General features: G+C 45.9%; 1 protein-coding gene across 4 annotated transcripts in view; it reads left to right on the top strand.

Moving 5' to 3' along the window:
• LOC138642798 (ethanolaminephosphotransferase 1-like) overlaps positions 1-21,954 on the top strand; it is a 127,304-nt gene that overhangs the window by 68,571 nt on the left and 36,779 nt on the right. For all 4 annotated transcript variants that reach the window (XM_069731303.1, XM_069731302.1, XM_069731304.1 and 1 more), the window contains 4 exons: positions 848-922; positions 14,114-14,382; positions 20,596-20,704; positions 21,812-21,860. In XM_069731303.1, the coding sequence (XP_069587404.1) occupies positions 848-922; positions 14,114-14,382; positions 20,596-20,704; positions 21,812-21,860 (502 nt within the window). The remainder of the gene's footprint in view (positions 1-847; positions 923-14,113; positions 14,383-20,595; positions 20,705-21,811; positions 21,861-21,954) is intronic.

The following is a 21,954-nucleotide window of genomic DNA, read 5'->3' as shown; positions in this document are numbered from 1 at the left end:
GACTTCCGGCGCACCCAGCAAACAATGGAGAGATCTGACAGGTCATAAATTGCAGGTCGCCTGGAGCAGCACTGATAACAGATGAAGACGGTCTTTGGTACGTATAATAATAGGGGCAGGGAACTTAGATTAAAGGGAACCTGTCAGCAATTTTGGCCCATATAAGATACGGCCACCACCTTTCAGGGCTGATATACAGCATTCCATACTACTGTAGATAAGCCTCCGATCTGACCTGAAAGATAAGCCTGCTTGCTTCACAGGCTCCCCGGCATCGAGCTCCTGCGCAGGTTTACTTATCTGTCCTGTTGAGGGCAGAGTAAAGTACTGCAGTGCGCAGGCGCCGGAAAAAGTCAGAGAGGCCCAGCGCCTGCGCAGTGCTGGACTTTACTCTGCCCTCAGCAGGGCAGATAAGTACGCCTGTGCAACAGCGCGATGCCAGGAGCCTGTGAAGCAAGCAGGAGGGCGGCATCACAAGAAGATGGGAGGCGCCGGACCCGTACCTACAACACCCATTGGACCGGACTGCCTCCCCGGGTGAGTATAATAAAACTTATTTTTCTTATCTTTCAGTTCGGATTGGAGGCTTATCTTCAGCATTATGGAATGCTGTAGATAAGCCCTTAAAAACAGTGTCCGCATCTTATATTGGCCAAAACAGCTGACAGGTTCCCTTTAATGTCACCACTCCTGTGTTGCAATAAAGAAAATTGCTGTAGTGGTGCTTCAAATGTTTCCACAGAGTTTTTGTAGTATATTTACTTCTCCAGAATAATGAACACTGGTCCATACCTTTGTCCATTGTCTTTTGTGCTAATTTTAAACCTTTTTTTTTTTATTATTTTAGGCATTGGTAATCAGCATATTCCTAATTGGATTTGGATCTCTGCTGCTTTAGGAAACTTTTTGGCTTATGCATTAGGTATGATCATTGATCTAATCACAATCATTTGTGTTGGGAAATCTATCCTGCAGACTTACAAACAGCACAAGATGATCATAGAAACAGCTATTATATTGTCATCGTTGAATGACGTGCAATTAAATAAGCAGTTTACTAAAGGAGAACCCATCAGTTACGGTACTTTTATTCTAAATGCACTACCTAACAAGTATAGTAGATAGGTGGCGGGACGGGTACTTGTCTGTGTAAACAACCACATTTTCGCCATAATAAAATGTCAATCAGGTAAAGTCAGGTAAATAATAATAATAATTTTTATTTCTATAGTGCCAAAATATTCTGCAGCACTTTACGTTTCTGAACCTACATGTAAATACAAATTCAGACATTACAGAGTTATAGCCATGTTTCATGCTTTTTACCACTAGTGTTATCTACTGTATAATGATTCTGATGTTTCAAAAATAGGCTACATCCACACCTACGGTAAATGTCCTTTTACACATAGTTATATGAAAAAGTTTGGGCACCCCTATTAATCTTAAGCTTAATGTTTTATAAAAATTGTTTTTTTTTGCAACAGCTATTTCAGTTTCATATATCTAATAACTGTTGGACACAGTAATGTTTCTGCCTTGAAATGAGGTTTATTGTTCTAACAGAAAATGTGCAATCTGCATTCAAACAAAATTTGACAGGTGCATAAGTATGGGCACCCTTATCATTTTCTTATTTTAAATACTCCTACCTGGGGCGTGTCCTAGCTGGCCATGTGAGTGGAAGCAGGGAAGAGTGCTCCTGCTGCCATAAGGACAAAAATCCTGCTTTAACCCCGATTTTCGGGTAAACTCACCTAAATCCGGCTGGCTGAAGGTCCGGAGAGTGCAGCAGTGCGGAGCAGCAGGTCCGGAGTCGGCAGCGATGACCAGGAGGCGGCAGAAAGACGCTGGCACCAGCGATGCAGGAGCCGGCCAAGATGGCTCCAATGCTAGGGAGGACGCCGAGAAGGAGAACGCCGCATGTCAGCGGCGCATGGAGGTGGCCGCAAAGCTGCAGCAGTATGCCAGAGTGGAGGCTGCTGAGGAGGCAGAACCAGGATCTGGAGCTGGAGCTGACCAGGAGGAGGAGGAAGCAAGCAAGGCTGAGCAGCATGAGGTACAGAGGGGGAAGGAGAGAGGCAGCATGGCTGGGGCTAGTGGGGGACCTGAAGCCATATCACAGGGAGAGGAGCCGACCCTTAAGGTACCGTCACACTAAGCGACGCTGCAGCGATACCGACAACGATCCGACATCGCTGTTTGGTCGCTGGAGAGCTGTCACACAGACCGCTCTCCAGCGACCAACGATCCCGAGGTCCCCGGTAACCAGGGTAAACATCGGGTAACTAAGCGCAGGGCCGCGCTTAGTAACCCGATGTTTACCCTGGTTACCAGCGTAAAAAAACAAACAGTACATACTTACATTCAGCTGTCTGTCCCTTGCCGTCTGGTTCCTGCCTTGACTGCTGGCCGTGTGAGCACGGCAGAAGATCACATAGTTAAGCTACAAAAAGCTGAAAAGAAGTTCGCCCAAGCAATAGCCGAGCTCGCTGCCAAAAATGAGGATCTGGAAAATAGATCCAGAAGAAATAATATACGTATAGTGGGGCTGCCTGAAAAGACTGAGGGGAGAAATCCCACTGAGTTTGTGGAGAACTGGCTGCTGGAGAAGATTGGGAGCACAGTGTTGACAAAAGTCTTTGCTGTTGAACGGGCTCATAGGGTCCCGCCGCAGCCCCCTGCCCCAGGAGCAAATCCCCGTACCATGCTTGCTAAAATACTCTATTACAGAGACAGAGACATTATCCTTAGAAAGGCTAGAGAGATGGAGGATCTGACGGCTGGAGGTCAGAAAATTGCCATTTATCCGGATTATTCCGCTGCGGTTCAGAAGCAGCGGATGAAGTTTACTGGAGTCAAGCGGCGACTGAGGGAGCTGGGAGTGTAGTATTCGGTGATGTTTCCCGCCAAGCTGAGACTGGTGGCTTTTAATAAGACCCACTTTTTCTTGACACCGGAGGACGCTACCCAGTGGCTTGATACTCATGAGAAAAAACTTAAGGGAATGGGCGACTGACATTTTGGCGAGATCCAGTTGAGATTTGTTTTCTCTGTCGATGGAGGAGAGTTCTGCGCTCGTTAGCAATGGTTAAAGAGTTGAGCAACTGTTGGGGGTTTTGCTGGGCCATATTGAAGGAATGGCCGGAGGGGACAGTACCAACTACTAAGTACGGGGGAGGAGGGTTATGCTGGGTACTGTGAACTGGTTTGGTACTTTTTCTATATGTTAATATAAGTTGAAATGTTAAGATACAATAAAGTGAAAGTTGGGGGAGAAATTGTGATTGCTATGGCAGCGGGACGCGAATGGAGAGGGTTAAGTAAGGGAGAGTGTTCGCAGAGGGCAGTGGAGCCCCACTCTTGATGAGAGGAAGAATGCGTTATATTGGGGGGGTTAGGGGGGCAAGTTGGGAGGGGGCAGGGGGGGTGGGAGGGTTGGGGCAGCTCATACTTGGGAAATTGGATACTTTAAGAAATGATGAGCCACATGATGGGAGATTGTATTAAAATATTGAGTTGGAATGCGAGAGGTCTGGCAGATAAAACACGGCGGGCGGCAAGTCTGCAGTATGTCCGAGAACAGAAGGTCTCAATGATATGTTTGTTAGAGACACATTTAGTGCGGGAGAGGGTGAACATATTGAATAGGCGCTGGATACAGAGGGCGTATCATTCTACTTTCTCGACGTATTCTAGGGGTGTGTCTGTGTTAATACCTGCGGGGGTGCAGTATGAGGAGGTAATGGTAAAAGAGGATGTCGATGGTCAGTATGTGGTGGTGAAATGTAAAATGAATGGAGTATTGATGTGTATAGTGGCAATGTATATTCCGCCCCCATACTCAAGCAAGAAGATAAGAGAGGTGCTGGAGAGGGTAGAGCGTTGGGAACCGTTACCATTACTAATTATCAGCGACCTTAATATATGTGATGACTTTTGGGATAAGAACAAAAACCCCCAGAATAGGACGGCGGGACATACCACTACGTTTGGGACTTATGTCGGGGAAGTGGGCATGGTTGATTTATGGAGAGTTAGGCATATCGGGGAAAGGGCGTATTCATGCTACTCACCAGCTCATGGTACGCTGTCTAGGATTGATCTGGCACTGGGAAACCGATTATTAGATACGATGGTGGGGGACGTGAGATATTTACCTAGGGCTCTCTCAGACCATAGTCCAGTTGAGGTGGAATTTCGATCAGTGGGGACACGGAACGGGAGCAGAAGGGAGTGGAAAATTCACCCTAATTGGCTACACAGTATAGACTTGGAGAAGATTAAGAAGGAATTGGTGGAATTTTTTGAGATAAATGAGGGTAGCGTAGATGTGCTTACTGTGTGGGAAGCCATGAAAGCGTACTTGAGAGGGCTGTTGTTTAGGGATATTAGCAGTTGTAAGCGGAAATCGAGAGAGGTTGGCGATAGATGGGCTGAGGGTGGCTGAAGATGAGATGGTAATAATGGGTACTTTGGAGGCTGGGAGGAGGTTAAAGGCAGCTCAAAGCCAGCTAGAGGCGGTCTTGCTGAGTAAGGCTGAAAGGAAGAGGGAATTCATGAATTTGGCCTATTACCAGGAGGGTGAATCAGTGGGTCATTTGCTGTCGCTGGTGGCATCTGCCCAGAGAAATACTTCCTTTGTTCACTCTTTGGTGACTGGGAGTGGTGTTGCTGTTTCTGAGACTTCAGAGATTTTGGAGACTTTTGCAGATTTTTACGCAGACTTATACTCCTCTCGGGTAGATGGGTCAATGGAGGACACGGTGGCGTTCCTTGAGGAGTTGGAGCTCCCAAGGCTGAGTGACACAGCTAGGGAGGATTTGGAGGCTCCCATTATGGAGGAGGAACTGGGACGGGCATTGCAGTCGATGGCTAATGGGAAGGCGCCTGGCGTAGACGGATTTCCTGCCGAAATTTATAAAAGCTTGGGGGAAGTGTTGATCCCTAAATTGAAGGCGGTCTTGGAAGAGGCTACGAATGGTGGAAGGCTACCGGCATCTATGCGGGAGGCCACAATAGTGGTGGTTCCAAAGGAGGGGAAAGACCCGACACAGCCGGATTCATATCGGCCAATTTCTTTGCTTACTATCGACGTTAAACTCCTGGCTAAGGTGTTGGCGATGAGGTTGACAAGTGTTATTTCTGGCCTGATACACTCAGACCAGTCTGGCTTTATGCCTGATAGGTCAACTGCGATTAATCTACGAAGGCTGTATATGAACTTGCAACTCAAAGCCGATAACTGTGGCCAGAGAGTTATTGCATCTTTAGACGCTCACAAGGCGTTCGATAGTGTGGAGTGGGGGTATCTCTGGCAGGTGTTGCGAAGAATGGGGTTTGGACCGCAGTTCATATCATGGATTCAATTAATGTACTCGATGCCGATGGCCAGGGTTAGGGTAAACGGGGAGTTGTCACGGACCATACAATTGGCTAGAGGGACGAGACAGGGATGTCCGCTTTCCCCCCTTTTGTTTGCTCTGGCAGTGGAACCACTGGCCGCTACGCTTCGACAGTCTGATGAGATGACGGGGTTTAAATATGGGGTGATTGAAGAAAGGGTGGCGTTGTATGCGGATGATATTTTGTTGTTTCTGGCTGACCCGGTTGCATCCTTGGAGGGAGCCATTGGGATTATTGAACGATTCGGATCAGTGTCGGGACTTAGGATAAATTGGAGTAAGTCTATCTTGTTTAAGGTGGACGATGTGGATGGGGAGCCATTGGAGGACGGGCGACTGGAGGTGACGAGTAAATTTAAGTACCTGGGAATATGGGTATCTATGCCGGTCACTGACTATATACATGAGAATCTGACCCCAATCTTGGGTGCCCTCAAGGCAAAAGCGGATGCATGGCTTAAGCTACATTTGTCTGTGGTAGGCAGGGTGAATCTTACCAAAATGATTCTGATGCCGAAAATACTGTATATTCTTCACAATGCGCCGGTTTGGATACCACGTGGGAAATTTAGACAGATCAACTCTCTGTTTAGGAATCTGATTTGGGGGAGGCAGCATCCGCGTATCAAACTGGAGACACTTCAGCGACCCAAGGATGATGGGGGTCTGGCATTGCCTAACCCTGAGTTGTACTTTCTTGCAGCCCAGAGTCAGCATTTAAGGGGCTGGGCGCATGAGGGGTCATCTGGGGCAGTACAGCGGTTGATGGAGGTGGTGACAAAAAGAAGGCCAGTGGTGCAATGTTCGGAGGATGGATCCTTGGAGAGTTTGGGGAAGCTATATCCGACTTTGCTGTTGATACGCAAGCTGTGGAGTAGATTGAGGCACATACGTGGGATCACGGACTTGACTAGATACTCGCCGCTATGGCATAATAACAATCTGAAAGAATTTGAGGCATTGGGGGTACTGATAGAGTGGTTGGGCAAAGGGATTCAGTATGTGTATCAAATAATTGAACAAGGTGAACTGAAATCATTTTCCCAATTGCAGGTGGAATTTGGTATCGGGACTGCAGGGGAGTATCAGTATTTGCGGATGAGGCATGCCTTTGGAGCTCAGAGTAGGAACGGAGGTATTAGGATTCAAAGGGATATAGTACTGGAGTATGTGTGTAATGATGGGACGACTGGAGGAGTCATATCCACTCTGTACAGGGATCTGTTGCACACTTTTCTTATAGGTCTCCGATGGTGCTATATAAGGCAGGATTGCGTAATGACTCTGAATGTCCGAGGTGTAAGTCTACGGATGCAGACATTTTCCATATGATGTGGACATGTCCGAGGTTGGCTGCCTTCTGGGTGGTAGTTTTGAGTCGTATGGAAGGTGTGTATGGATGCACGGTGCCAAGGGATCCAGTTGTCTGTTTGTTGGGATGCGTGGATGAGATTGGAGTGGATAAATACCTAAAGATAGCTATAGCCAGATTGTTGTATATGGCTAGGAAGGTGATAGCTAGAAACTGGATTAGGGAAGAGCCGCCGTCAAGAGGAGAGTTCCTCCAGTATGTGAAACAGGGCCTGACACTAGAAAAAGGGATTTATAAGAAGAAAGGGAAAACTGAAACGTTCAATAAAATGTGGTCTCCATGGATTGCTATGGGATAGTAATGTGAAGTGTGGCTTATACGAATGGTTGAGGGATTAGATACTCTATTGTTTTAATGATGGTAGTAATTAAAAAGATGAGCTGCTTTGTGGGGTGGGGGTGGGGGGCTTTGGGATCGAAGGGGGCTGTTTGAAGGGGGAGGGGGGGAAATACTCTATATTGAAAATGTAAATGTAACATGTTAATTGCCTTGTTATTCTTAATAAAAATTTATTTGAATAAAAAAAAATACTCCTACCTACTTTTTACTGACTTTCTAAAACACTTTTTTTGGTTTTCTCACCTCATTGAACTTTAAACTTCATAGCCAGGTGTATGCAATCATGAGAAAAGCTACTTAAAGTGGCCACTTGCAAGTTGTTCTCCTGTTTGAATCTCCTCTGAAGAGTGGCATCATGGGCTCCTCAAAACAACTGTCTAATGATCTGAAAACAAAGATTATTCAACATAGTTGTTCAGGGGAAGGATACAAAAAGCTGTCTCAGAACTTTAACCTGTCAATTTCACTGTGAGGAACATAGTAAGGAAATGGAAGAACACAGGTACAGTTCTTGTTAAGGTCAGAAGTGGCAGGACAAGAAAAACATCAGAAAGGCAGAGAAGAAGAATGGTGAGATCAGTCAAGGACAATCCTCAGACCTCCTCCAGAGAGCTGCAGCATCAACTTGCTGCAGATGGTGTCACTGTGCATCGGTCAACTATACAACGCACTTTGCACAAGGAGAAGCTGTATGGGAGAGTGATGCGAAATCAGCCGTTTCTGCAAGCATGCCACAAACAGAGTCGGCTGAGGTATGCAAAAGCACATTTGGAGAAGCCAATTTCTTTTTGGAAGAAGGTCCTGTGGACTGATGAAACCAAGATTGAGTTGTTTGGTCTGTAAGGATTTCACTCACTCAGCTGCGACGGCTGACACTCAGGAGACGTGTTCCTTTAAAGTTCACTGGGTTTATTGCTTCATAAACCATGTGGCAAATAACAGAAAGCAAAATGGGCCTTTGGTTCAGGCAAAGAAAAGCAAGTGTCCAGTTCATCCGGCTCAGTCCTGAAGCCGTAACACACTCAGGAGGGTTTCACCTCCACACATATCTCCTGTGTAAAGGATTAGCCAGTCTTAAATAGAGCTAACCACACCCAGTAACCCATCACATGATTAGCCATGTGGTCTGACATCACCACAGGTCCTGAAACACATATACAAGATTATGTGCAAGAAAGGAATACTCCGGGCTACATTACAGCAATCAGGCACTTATGTGGCACATACCTCCCATCGACCACAAACCCTTTAGCCATGCTACATACCTCCCCCCTCTGCCTAAAGCCGTGGGGCTTGGCACTTTCCCCCACTAAACAAGGGATTCTCGATAGGGCATCCGCATTACCGTGCAGCTTTCCGGCCCTATGTTCCACATGGAAACTGAAGTCCTGCAGGGCTAAGAACCAACGGGTGACTCTAGCATTTCTTCCTTTCGTTTCTCTCATCCACCTAAGCGGGGCATGATCAGATACCAGTCTAAATTTACGTCCCAGCAGATAGTACCGCAATGTGTCCACTGCCCATTTTATGGCCAAGCACTCCTTCTCAACGACTGAGTAGTTCTTTTCAGATGAGGACAGCTTCCTACTCAGATAGAGAACAGGATGCTCCTCCCCATGTAGTTCTTGGGAAAGGACTGCTCCCACCCCAACATCTGAGGCATCTGTCTGAAGAATAAACTCTTTCTTGAAGTTTGGGGCCATCAGAACGGGTTGCTTACACAAAGCGTTTTTCATTTCTTGGAAGGCTGACTCTGTTTCTTCGGACCACTTAACCATTACTGATTTTGTCCCTTTTAGCAGGTCAGTCAGAGGCGCAGCCATCGTGGCGAAGTTTGGGATGAACCTCCTGTAATATCCCACGATTCCCAGGAAGGCTTTAACTTGTTTCTTGGAAACTGGTTTTGGCCATGTTTGGATTGCCTCCACTTTATTGATTTGGGGTTTTATTTCTCCATGACCCACTATGTATCCAAGGTACTTAGCTTCTTCTTTACCCAAGGCGCACTTCTTCGGGTTTATAGTAAATCCGGCCTCTCTTATAGCATCCAACACCGCTTGGACTTTCTCCAGATGACTCTCCCAGTCCGGGCTAAAGATGACGATATCATCTAGGTACGCAGCAGCGTAGGCCTTATGGGGTGCAAGGACTCTATCCATAGCCCTCTGGAAGGTCGCCGGAGCTCCCTGTAGGCCAAACGGCATCCGGGCATATTGGAAGCATCCATCAGGTGTCGAAAAGGCCGTCTTCTCCTTGGCTTCCTGTGCCATGGGGATCTGCCAATACCCCTTTGTCAAATCCAAGGTGGATATATATCTGGCGTGCCCAAGCCTTTCGATGAGCTCATCAATACGGGGCATGGGATAAGCGTCGAACTTGGAGACTTCATTCAACTTCCGATAGTCGTTGCAAAACCTCCACTCTCCATCAGGTTTTGGGACCAGGACAATTGGGCTCGACCAACCGCTCTTGGATTCCTCAATGACCCCAAGCCTCAACATACGCTCCACTTCCTTGGAGATAACTTCTCGACGAGCCTCAGGAATACGATAAGGTTTCACATTCACCCGCACATGTGGCTCTGTTAGGACCTCGTGCTCTATGACCTTCGTGTATCCTGGCAATTCTGAAAACAGGTCCCTGTTTTTCTGGAGTAACTCCCGGCACTGCTGTTTCTGGGTCTTTGATAGCGTCTCTGCTATAGTAACCGCTCCAACCTCACCTTCTGGGTTGCTTAACAATGATGGAGTTGCTGTCGGCTCTCTATCTTGCCATGGCTTGATGAGGTTGACATGGTAAACTTGGAATGGTTTCCGTCTTCCTGGTTGGTGAATTTTATAATTTACCTCACCAAGTTTCTCGACAACCTCATATGGCCCTTGCCATTTGGCCAAGAACTTGCTTTCCACCGTTGGAACTAACACAAGAACTCGGTCTCCCGGATTGAACTGCCTCACTCTTGCAGACCGGTTGTAGACCCTGGCTTGAGCTTCTTGTGCTTGGAGAAGGTGTTCTTTCACGATAGGCATCACCTTTGCAATCCTCTGCTGCATCAGGGCCACATGCTCAATGACGCTTCTGTGGGGTGTGACTTCGGCCTCCCAGGTTTCCTTGGCTATATCCAGGAGTCCTCGTGGATGTCGGCCATATAGAAGCTCAAACGGTGAGAACCCTGTGGAGGCCTGTGGAACTTCACGAATGGAAAACATCAGATAGGGTAAGAGACAATCCCAGTCTCTACCGTCTTTCTCTATAGCTTTTCTCAGCATGCTCTTTAGGGTCTTGTTAAACCTCTCAACAAGGCCATCTGACTGGGGATGGTACACCGAGGTCCTCAACTGGGAGATCTTCAGGGCTTTGCATAACTCCCTCATCACCTTGCTCATGAAAGGTGTACCCTGGTCAGTCAGGATCTCCTTTGGCAGACCTGTCCGGGAAAAGACATGGACCAACTCGCGGGCTATGCTTTTTGAGGAAGAATTTCTCAAGGGAATGGCCTCAGGATAGCGTGTGGCATAGTCCAGGATGACTAATATATACTGATGGCCCCGAGCTGATTTAACTAAGGGACCGACCAAGTCCATGGCAATTCTCTCGAACGGTACCTCAATAATGGGCAGTGGCACAAGGGGGTTCCGGAAATGAGGAGTAGGAGCAGTTAGCTGACATGTAGGGCAGGACCTGCAATAGTTCACTATTTCCCGGTGACACCCAGGCCAATAGAACCTCTGCACAACCCGTTCCTGCATTTTTTCCACCCCCAGGTGTCCACCCAAGATGTGTGAATGGGCCATGTCCAACACTTTCCGTCTATACGGACCCGGCACTATCAACTGCTCTACCAACTCCTCCCGTATTTTCGTGACACGGTACAACAACTCCCCCCTCAACAGAAAATGGGGAAATCTTGTGTCTGCCCCCGGCTCCTGTACCACCCCGTCAATAACTGTGACATTATTAAAGGCTTCCCTCAGAGTGGGGTCCCTATGTTGGGCAGTCCCAAAATTTTCACCGGTAACTTCTAACTCCAGAATGTCAGATGTAGGGGATACTTCCTCCTCATCCCCAACCAGAACACAAAAAGGAAAACTGTCTGCCTCTGGGTGTGGCGATACCCTTCCAGGGTTCACTGGTTCCCTGCCAGGGAGCTCAGAACCATTTCCCCACAAATCCCAAAACAAACAGAAATCCCGGCCAATAATTATAGGATGCAACAAGTCCTGAACCACGCCGACTATGTGGGACTCAGTGCCACATGCCGTTTCAATGTCCACCCTGGCCATAGGGTAGTCCTTTGCATCACCATGTATGCACCGCACTCCGACCTTCTTTCCTGGGAGCAGGTGGAGAGGAAAAGTGGCCCTCACCAGGGTCACTAGGCTCCCCGAGTCTAACAGTGCCGTTACTGCTCGACCGTTCACCTTTACGGGACACGCTTGAGGTCCCTCGTTGGATGGAGAGTTCACACTACAGGCTGGATACGCATAGTATGAACAACGGCGTCCCATGCTGCAGTCCATCTGCTCAGTGGTTTGGGAACAACGGGCAGCTATATGTCCTGGCTTGTGGCACCTCCAACAAATAATATCACCCGTGGGGACCTTGGGCACCACCTCCCCCGCCCTTTGTGACCTTGGACGCACCACCCCTTTTTGGGACTCAGCTGCCTTCTGGGACCCCCAGTACGGCATGGGCTGCCTCCCGAAGGAGCCTTCCAACCCTTGGTATCTCTCAACCAGTCCGATCAGCTCGTCGGCATTCTGGGGATCACCCTGGGCAACCCAAGACTGTATAGGCCTCGGGAGGGAATGGACAAACCGATCCATCATCACCCGTTCTACCATCTGTGCAGGCGCAGAGGATTCTGGCTGCAGCCATTTCTGGACCAGGTGCAACAGATCAAACATTTGGGAACGAGGTGGTTTGTCCCGGTGATAGCCCCAGGAGTGAACTCGCTGTGCCCTGACAGTCAGTGTCACCCCCAAACGTGCGAGAATCTCGGCTTTCAATTTGTGATACTCTTTGGCATCCTGCAAGGTCAAATCATAGTACGCCTTCTGGGGTTCTCCCGTCAGGTATGGCGCAAGTACCTCTGCCCACTGCTCTGGCGGAAGTTTTTCCCTCTCAGCGACCCTCTCAAACACCGTCAGGAAGGCCTCAACATCATCCCCGGGAGTCATTTTCTGCAATGCGCGTCTTACCGTCTTCCGGACGTGGGTGTCATCAGCCAAACCTGGGGTTGGGGCGCTCGCCTTGCCCTGGATGGCGGTTGCCAGAAGCTGCATCTGCTGCTGATACTCCTGTTGGCTCTGCTGCATCTGCTGCCGTTGCTCCTGCTGACTCTGCCGTTGCTCCTTCTGACTCTGCCGTTGCTCCTGCTGGCTCTGTTGTATCTGCTGCATCAACAGCCTGTTGGTCTCTTGCTGCCTTTGCTCCTGCTGGACCAAGTGTTTCAGCAAGTCCTCCATTTTCTCCGGCAATGCTTGCTGGCTTGCAACAGCCTTGACCCAGGACATTCAAAAATAAACTCACGTCTCCGCTGGGAACGCTGCTCGCACGTCTCCACCAATTGTAAGGATTTCACTCACTCAGCTGCGACGGCTGACACTCAGGAGACGTGTTCCTTTAAAGTTCACTGGGTTTATTGCTTCATAAACCATGTGGCAAATAACAGAAAGCAAAATGGGCCTTTGGTTCAGGCAAAGAAAAGCAAGTGTCCAGTTCATCCGGCTCAGTCCTGAAGCCGTAACACACTCAGGAGGGTTTCACCTCCACACATATCTCCTGTGTAAAGGATTAGCCAGTCTTAAATAGAGCTAACCACACCCAGTAACCCATCACATGATTAGCCATGTGGTCTGACATCACCACAGGTCCTGAAACACATATACAAGATTATGTGCAAGAAAGGAATACTCCGGGCTACATTACAGCAATCAGGCACTTATGTGGCACATACCTCCCATCGACCACAAACCCTTTAGCCATGCTACAGGTCATACAAAAAGGCATTATGCATGGCAGCCAAAAAACACAGCATTCCAAGAAAAAAACTTGCTACCCACAGTATAATTTGGTGGAGGTTCCATCATGCTTTGGGGCTGTGTGGCCAATGTCGGCACCGGGAATCTTGTTAAAGTTGAGGGACGCATGGATTCCTCTCAGTATCAGCAGATTCTTGACAATAATGTTCATGAATCAGTGACAAAGTTGAAGTTACGCAGGGGATGGATCTTTCAGCAAGACAATGATCCAAAACACCGCTCCAAATCTACTCAGGCATTCATGCAGAGGAACAATTACACTGTTCTGGAATGGCCATCCCAGTCCCCAGACCTGAATATCATTGAACATCTGTGGGATCATTTGAAGAGGGCTGTCCATGCTCGGCGACCATCAAACTTAACTGAACTGGAATTGTTTTGTAAAGAGAAATGGTCAAAAATACCTTCATCCAGGATCCAGGAACTCATTAAAAGCTACAGGAAGAGACTAGAGGCTGTTATTTTTGCAAAAGGAGGATTTACCAAAACATTAATGTCACTTTTCTGGTGGGGTGCCCATACTTATGCACCTGTCAAATTTTGTTTGAATGCAGATTGCACATTTTCTTTTAGTACAATAAACCTCATTTCAACGCAGAAACATTACTGTGTCCAACAGTTTAATAGAGGTGCCCAAACTAGAAGATTAATAGAGGTGCCCAAACTTTTTCATATAACTGTAGTTTTTGGTGATATTCATTAACATACCATTTTTTTATGCTATATTGGGTGACTAGCATGCCAAGTTTCAGAGTTATTCTCCGTTAGAAGTAATGCTTTTTATGGTTACAGTCCAGGCCCTTAGCGTGAAGATGTGGTCCAACCATATGCCTTTGCATGTATAAAATTCCTATGTATGTAAGGCCTAAGGGTTGAATTCACATATTTAACACTGTATTATTTGTGTTCATGTCTCGTGGACCTTCCAGAGTTTACTTGTTTGTTTTTTGCAGATTCAATTGATGGGAAACATGCCAGGAGGACTCAGTCCAGCAGCCCTTTGGGAGAGTTATTTGACCATGGACTTGACAGCTGGACAGCGTCTATCTTTCCACTGTCTTTGTTCTCAATTTTTGGATGTGTTTCAGGAGAAGCTGGATTAGCACCAATGAGGATGTACTTAGTAACTAGTGTCGTACTCTTTACCTTTATGCTCTCACACTGGGAAAAATACAACACTGGGATTCTCTTTCTTCCATGGGCATATGATATCAGCCAGTTGGTGAGCTGCCACTTTTGTCTTTTTTTTCTACTTTATTTCTAGGCTTTACAGAATTACATGAAAGTGTGGTCAAAAGAAAATATGTAAAAGGTACATTAAAAAATATTCCCATGGGAAGCATATTTATTTCAATAGTGAGTGGGGTATAAAAATTTGGAGACAGTTATTGTTATTTATTTTAAAGCACTGTTAACGTCTATAAAATTATACATACAAAGAGTTTTAATGATTGGTGAGTAATGGACTGGTATAAAAATATAGAAGGACCAACCTACAAGGACTTCTAATCTACAAGGTAAAAATAAAGTTTCTAATTGTAGATGCTGTGAGACAGTGACCCCTGTTACAGCTAGGCAACGCTGTTTGTTCTCCCCAGGATGCGCACAGAGGCGTAATGAGGCCATGAGGGGGGCGTTACAGTCGCAGGTGTGGCTGTGATTACAATTGTTAAAAGCCCTGTAGTATAGAGAGGTTTTAGATTTGAGTCTGAGGAGTCTCAGGTGTGTCAGGGCCCGAGTGAAGCCTGACAACCCACAGCATACACAGTGGTGCTGCTGTCCATGATGACTGGTCATGGATGTGGACAAATCTTGTGCCCGGAGATGAACCGGAGGTACACTGTCCTGTGCCCGAAGGAAGGACCAGTGTGTGTCACAGCTACAGACAGGAGGATGTCAAAGTCTGTGTACAGCTGTGAGTAGAGATTGTGATAGAGGGTTGCGGGACACCCATGGAACTAGTCAGATGAGGACTAGCATGTGTAGTGACTGCAATACAAAGGATGCTGTAATGAACCGGTGTTAACTGAACACTGAAGTTATGTGCATTTGTTATATGCTTGGAACCTTTTCTGTGTGAAGATAATGTATTAAAGAGACTTTTATGTTTGAACTTTGTGGGTCACTGCCTCTTCACTGCTACCGATGCCTTACATATGGTGGAGAATGCGGGCAGTGTGAATTAAGGCATACCCTAGAGAGTGTTGCAGATCGTTGTGCAAGTCTGCTGGAGAAATGGAGGAACCTTTGGAGCAGGTTGTGCACAATCAGCAAAGGATTCAGCAAGAGGTTCTGCGCAGCAGGAGATGCAGTTGCAGCAGCAGCAGCCGGAGGCGCTGCAGTGGAAGCTAGCAGAGCTTCATGATGGTAAAAAGGAGACCCCTTATGTGAGGGGTGATCAGCAGAGTCCTGAAGAGACCCCAAAGGTAAGGGGCGTTCATTGGGTGTACCAGTGGTCCTATGTAGAGTCTTGATCAGCCAGGTCTCAGGCAAATGACTTATTGCAGTTGGTGGAGGAGTGGCTCCAGCCTGAGTTTTTTTCTCCATCCGAGATGATGGAGAGAATCGCGGCTGACCGGATGGTGAGGGCTCTGCCGGCTGCCATGCATTGTTGGATCGGGCTGAGGGACCTAGGCACTGTGGAACTGCTGATAGTATTGATTGAGCGGTATAAACCCACTCAGGACGTTGCACCAGAGCCCAGGCATGGGGCTAGTAACTGTTCGGTGATATCTAAGCCCATGGACTGCGGGAACACTTGCCATGAGTCTATGTGTGCCCAGCCAGACTGTATCACCGCTACGGGCACAGCCGGCTGCGAACCATGATTGTGTCAGGTACTTGTGAATGGGTGCCGAACAGAGGCTCTCCTGGACACGGGGAGAAAAGTGACTCTGGTCCATAGATCTCTTGTTGCTGGGGACAACCCCAAAGGACCGAAAGTGGAGGTGATGGGTATCCTCTAAGAAATCCATGAGTACCCGACCACGGAGGTTAATTTTTCCACACCATGTGGGGACATTAAACATGTGGTGGGAGTGGCAAAAACCCTTCCATACGGGACTGTGTTGGGAAGAGTCTTGCCCCTGTTTTGTTCCCTGTGGAAGACCAATGGTCAAACCTCTCATGGAAAATGTTGTGCCGGGTGTAGAACCCGAAGATTGTGAGATACCTGCCATAGGGGTCGCTAACCTAGGGACAGAGTTTAATTCCGATAGGCTGCCCCTAGAGGTAACGGCAGGAGAAATTGAAAATCTTGTTTCGGGCGTAGCACCCGAAGATGCTAAGATGTCTGTCACAGGGGTCACCAATTTAGGGATAGAGTGTAACCACGATAGGCTCCCCCTAGAGGTTGTGGCAGTAGAGGTCGTGGGGACCCCATTGAACCCCGAGCTAGAGGTGTTCCCTGGTAAGGTCGGGACAGCTCAGATCCAGGGGCCCACGCAGGTATAAAAAACGCAGGTATGAGAAGAGCCGGGAGTGTATGGTCGCGGAGGCGACTGGGGACGTGCGCACACGGAACCCTCTGGCACTGGTCAGGGATGTGGCTGGGGGTCAGGCTGAATTAGATAGAATTAGATAGAGTGCTTGCTAGACAGCAGTGTCGGGAGGCTCAGGTTCAGGTGCTACGTAATACAGACATATACTCGGAGTTGCCGGCGCCGTCTGCAGTGTCTCAGCATGACATAGTCACCGGGGAATGGGTAAGGGCACGGAGTAAATGGTACCAAGGGCCCGAAAGCCTATATTTAGGTGACAGGATGTGCTGCTGGTTAGTGAACCCAAAATAAACAAGGTCGAGACCACCCAAAACTGGCCCAAACTTACGGTAAAACATGAAAGTGAGCATGTCGTCAGTTACAAACATCGGGGTGGTGGGTGGTCCTGTAAGAAAGTATGGAGGAGAATCACAAAGGGGAGGGATGCATGCGCAGATTGATGGTTCCGGTCCCTACTTTCGTTTCTTAGTGTAGTGTCGGGCGGGGATGTCATAGGGACATTTATTCTTGAACAAACAAACAAAAAATGTATTCAAATACAATCATATTATCACAAACACACTGCACATACTGATGTACACACACTGCACATACACTTGTATATACACACACTGCACATACACATGTAAATATAAGCACAATTGATATGGCATATACCAGCTTGTCTCCTCTTCAGCTTATTTTAACTCCTGCAGTTAAAGGACCTTTGGTAACATCATGTTCACATGACAGTGATGTGACGAAAGGTCCTTAAGAAGTCTTAACTTCCGAATACAAAATCTGGAAGCTGGTGGTCCCTAAGAGAATGAGGGCCCTCAGACATTACCCTGGTAAGGTTCCCCCCTTTTCCACCTAATGCTGACCCTGCATACCAGCTTGTCTCCTCTTTAGTTCATCTAGAATCCTGCAATTGAAGGACTGTTTTGACATCATGGTCACATGATGGTGGTGTCACCAAAGGTTCTTAACCCCTTTCCGACATCAGGCGTATTAATACGCCGATGTCGGACTCCGTCCCCTTGATGTGGGCATCAGCGCTGAGCCCATATATTTCCTGGCACATGTCAGATGTCAGCTATTTTGAACAGTTGACATGTGCCGCTAACAGCCACTGGTGGAATCACGATCCACCTGCAGCTGTTAACTCGTTAAATGCTGCTGTCAATCTCTGACAGTGGCATTTACCGCGCACTTCCGGCAAACACGTTGGAAATCGCACCCATTGGTGATCCTGTCACGTGATCGTGGGTCACCGATGGGTTGGCATGACAACCAGAGGTGTCCAGCAGACCTCTATGGCTGTCACTGCCGGATTGCTATGAGCGCCATCCGGTGGTCAGCGCTCAGAGCAAGTGAGCAATGCTGCTACATACAAGCGATCTGTTCATTGCCTGTATGTAGCAGAGCCGATCAGATTATGGCAGCTTCTAGTCTCCCATAGAAACTATTGAAACATGCCAAAACTAAAAAAATAAATAAATTAAAAAAAATATTAAAGTTCAAATCACCCCCATTTCACCCCATTCAACAATAAAACAATAAAAACAAAAATCAAACACACACATATTTGGTATTGCTGCATTCAGAATCGCCTGATCTATCAATTTAAATAAAGAACTAACCTGATCACTAATGGGCGTAATGAGAAAAAAAGTAAAAACGCCAGAATTACGTTTTTGGTTGCAACATTGCATTAAAATGCAATAACAGGCGATCAAAAGATTGCATCTGCACCAAAATGGTATAATTAAAAATGTCAGCTCGGCACACAAAAAATAAGCTCTCACCCAACCTGAGATCACGAAAAATACAGACGCTGTGGGTATCAGAAAATGGCACAATGTTTTTCTTTTAACAACTTTGGATTTTTTTTCACCACTTAAATAAAAAAGAACCTATACATGTTTAGTGTCTATGAACTCATAGTGACCTGGAGAATCACAATGAAAGGTTAGTTTTAGCATTTAGTGAACATGGTAAAAAAAACTCCCCAAAAAACTGTGGTTTTGCAATTTTTTGGCAATTTCACCGCACTTAGAATTTTTTCCCCATTTTCCAGTGCACAATATGTTAGAACCAATGGTGTTGTTCAAAAATACAATTTGTTTCACAAAAAACAAGCCCTAACATGGCCATTTTCACCAAAAAATAAAAAAAGGTTATGGCTCTGGGAAGAAGGGGCACAAAAAATGAAAATGCAAAACCAAAAATTCTTCTAGTCGTTAAGGGGTAAGCAGTTTTAACCTTGGAATAAAAATGCTGAAGGCCCCTAAGAGAGTGGGGGCCATGGGCAAATGACCAGTCCTCCGCCTCCCCCCCAAACACCAGTGCTGACTGCAACTAGACTAAATGTAGCTATGGCTTATTTCTGGCATATACTGTATTTTACCCCTTTCTGACCTCGGATGGGATTGTACATCCAAGAAGTGCCGGACTGGCCATTGGGCACTTCTGGCAAATGCCAGAAGGGCCGGTGCCAGTAGTGGGCCGCTGCACTCTTCCCCCCTCCCCCGCCAGTGCTGCCACTGCACTGAACAGCTGACATGTGCCCGCAATAGCGGCGGGTGGAATCGCAATTCACCCGCCACTATTAACTAGTTAAATTCTGCTGTCAAACGCTGATCCAGACGAAAATGTCGCATTGCTGACCCCCATCACGTGATTGGGGGTCAGTGATGCGTCGGCATGACAACCAGAGGTCTCCTTGAGACCTCTATGTTTGTTGATGCCGGTCGGTGCTCATAGCAATGCAACAATTCTACTACATAGGAGCGATCTGAGCTTTGTTCCTATGCAGCAGAGCCGATCAGGCTATGCCAGCTTCTAGCCTCCCTTGGAGATTATTGAAGCATGGCAAAAGTAAAAAAAAAGTTTTAAAAAATAAAGAAAAATAAAAGTTTAAATCACCCCCTTTCTCCCCATTCAAAATAAAACAATAAAAAAAAACAAATATACACATATTTGTTATTGCCGTGTTCAGAATCGCCCGATCTATCAATAAAAAAAGAATTAACCTGTTCGGCTAAACGGCGTAGTGAGAAAAAAATTTGAAACGCCAGAACTATGTTTTTTTGGTCGCTGCGACATTGCATTAAAATGCAATAACAGGCGATCAGAAACGTATCTTCACCAAAATGGTATAATTAAAAATGTCTTCACGGCACGCAAAAAATAAGCCCTCACCCGACCCCAGATCACGAAAAATGGAGACGCTACGGGTATCGGAAAATGGCGCAAATTTTTTTTCTTTAGCAAAGTTTGGAATTTTTTTCACCACTTAGATAAAAAATAACCTAGACATGTTTGGTGTCTATGAACTCATAATGACCTGGAGAATCACAAGGACATGTCAGTTTTAGCATTTAGTGAACCTAACAAAAAGGCCAAACAAGTGTGGGATTGCAGTTTTTTGCAAATTTCACCGCACTTGGAATTTTTTTCCCGTTTTCTAGTACATGACATGCTAAAACCAATGATGATGTTCAAAAGTACAGCTCATCCCACAAAAAATAAGCCCTCACATGGCCATATTGACGGAAAAATAAAAAAAGTTATGGCTCTGGGAAGGAGGGGAGCAAAGAACGAAAAAACGAAAATACCCCTGGTCATGAAGGGGTTAAAGCATACTCCAAAAATCCTGTAAAATCAAGCTAGGCCTTATTTTCGAGGTAGGTGCTATTTTGTAGGAAACACTTTATCAATCAATAGTCATTATCAGTCATATATCTATTATACGTTTGGTGTAGGAATAGCTGAAGCTAAGATGAAACTGTGAAGGAAGTGTACATCAAAGTTGCTCAAAGTTTCACAATCGGTCTGTTCAAAAGGGCTATTACTTTATCTATTTGTATATAGCTGATTGGAGGTGGTTTAATGGCCACAGTCGACTGATGTACATGCACCTTTAAGCGCAATTTATTCTTTTTGTTTTTTAGTCAATGACTTTGGTTTACATCCTCACTGCGATAGTTGGAGTAGAAACATTCCATAAACCGGTGTTCCCGCATGTTTACATGACAGATTTTTTAATTACATTCCTTGTAGGTATGTATAATATGGTTAATTAATATAGTACATAAATGACAGATTACATTGTTGTTTTACTTGTTGTTGTAAGAATGACTGAATTTGAATCTTTAAAGGGAATCTGTCACTAGGTTTTTGCAGCCCATTCTATGAGTAGCATACTCTGAATACCCAGAGCGGTGACTGAACCAGCACCGACGCCGCTCCCGTGACTGAAATGGGAAAGCTGCCGGGGAGAGTAAAGTTCATTTTCACCCTGCAGCGCTAAGTGCAGGTGCCGGCCAGCATAATAACGCTATTACCTTACCTATGTCTGCAGGTTTATAATCATTACAGGTGGAGTAAAGGCAATTCCAGCAGCTTAATAGGAAAGGGTTCTTTACAGTTAGTGCAGTCAGAAGGTGGACTGCAAGAGGTAGTAATGGCAGATACTATAACAGCTTTTTAAAAAGGGCTGGATATTTTTGTCACAATAAATGGCATTGTGAGTTATAAATAATCTAGGGATAGAGAATGTATAACTATAAGAGAAACGTTTAACTTAATGAACCTAACCTGTAAAACTATGCAAATATGTAACTTCTGTCAAGGTCCATGGCTGGGGGAGTTTGTGGTGAACTAGAGCAAAACTTGTGAGCTAGGTCATCTCGTCCAACATCGATATGTGGCCTCACAAATCCTCCTCTAGATAAGTGTTCAAAAATTCAGACATACAAATTCCAAAATCTTGTAGAAAGCGCTCCCAGAATGATGGAAGCTGTGACAGCTGTAAAGGGGGAAGCAACCCCAAATTAATACCTATGGATTTAGAATGAGATGTCATAAAAGTTCTGTAGGTGTAGAGTGAAGGTGTCCTAATACTTCTTTCCAAATAGAGTAAGTAGAGAAAGAAGCATATTTCTCAGCTAAAATATGGTATATATATATTTACTTTTCTTATATTTGCTTTTACTATCTATTTATGTAAAATGTGTTTACATGACGGCTACTTTAATGCTATAAATTTTTTGATTTCTACATTCATTTTTTTATAAAAATGTAAAGACAAATAGAATACTTGAAATCTAATTCCCTCATTTATATAAAAAATAATGTCTTAACAAACTTTTGTTTTTCATATTCTAGGATGCAGTATACTAATTGCCCTTCCCCAGACATTGTTTAATATTGCTGTGTAAGTTGGCATTTTACGTTTACAATTTATATTGGAGAAGCAAATTTACTGAATTGATTTTCTGCTAAATATATAGCTCTATGCACTCTATATG

The sequence above is a fragment of the Ranitomeya imitator genome, chromosome 6 (assembly GCF_032444005.1).
Source record: "Ranitomeya imitator isolate aRanImi1 chromosome 6, aRanImi1.pri, whole genome shotgun sequence".
Classification (NCBI taxonomy): domain Eukaryota; kingdom Metazoa; phylum Chordata; class Amphibia; order Anura; family Dendrobatidae; genus Ranitomeya; species Ranitomeya imitator.
Note: the sequence above shows the minus strand (reverse complement) of the source record. Positions and strands in the feature narration are given on the sequence as shown.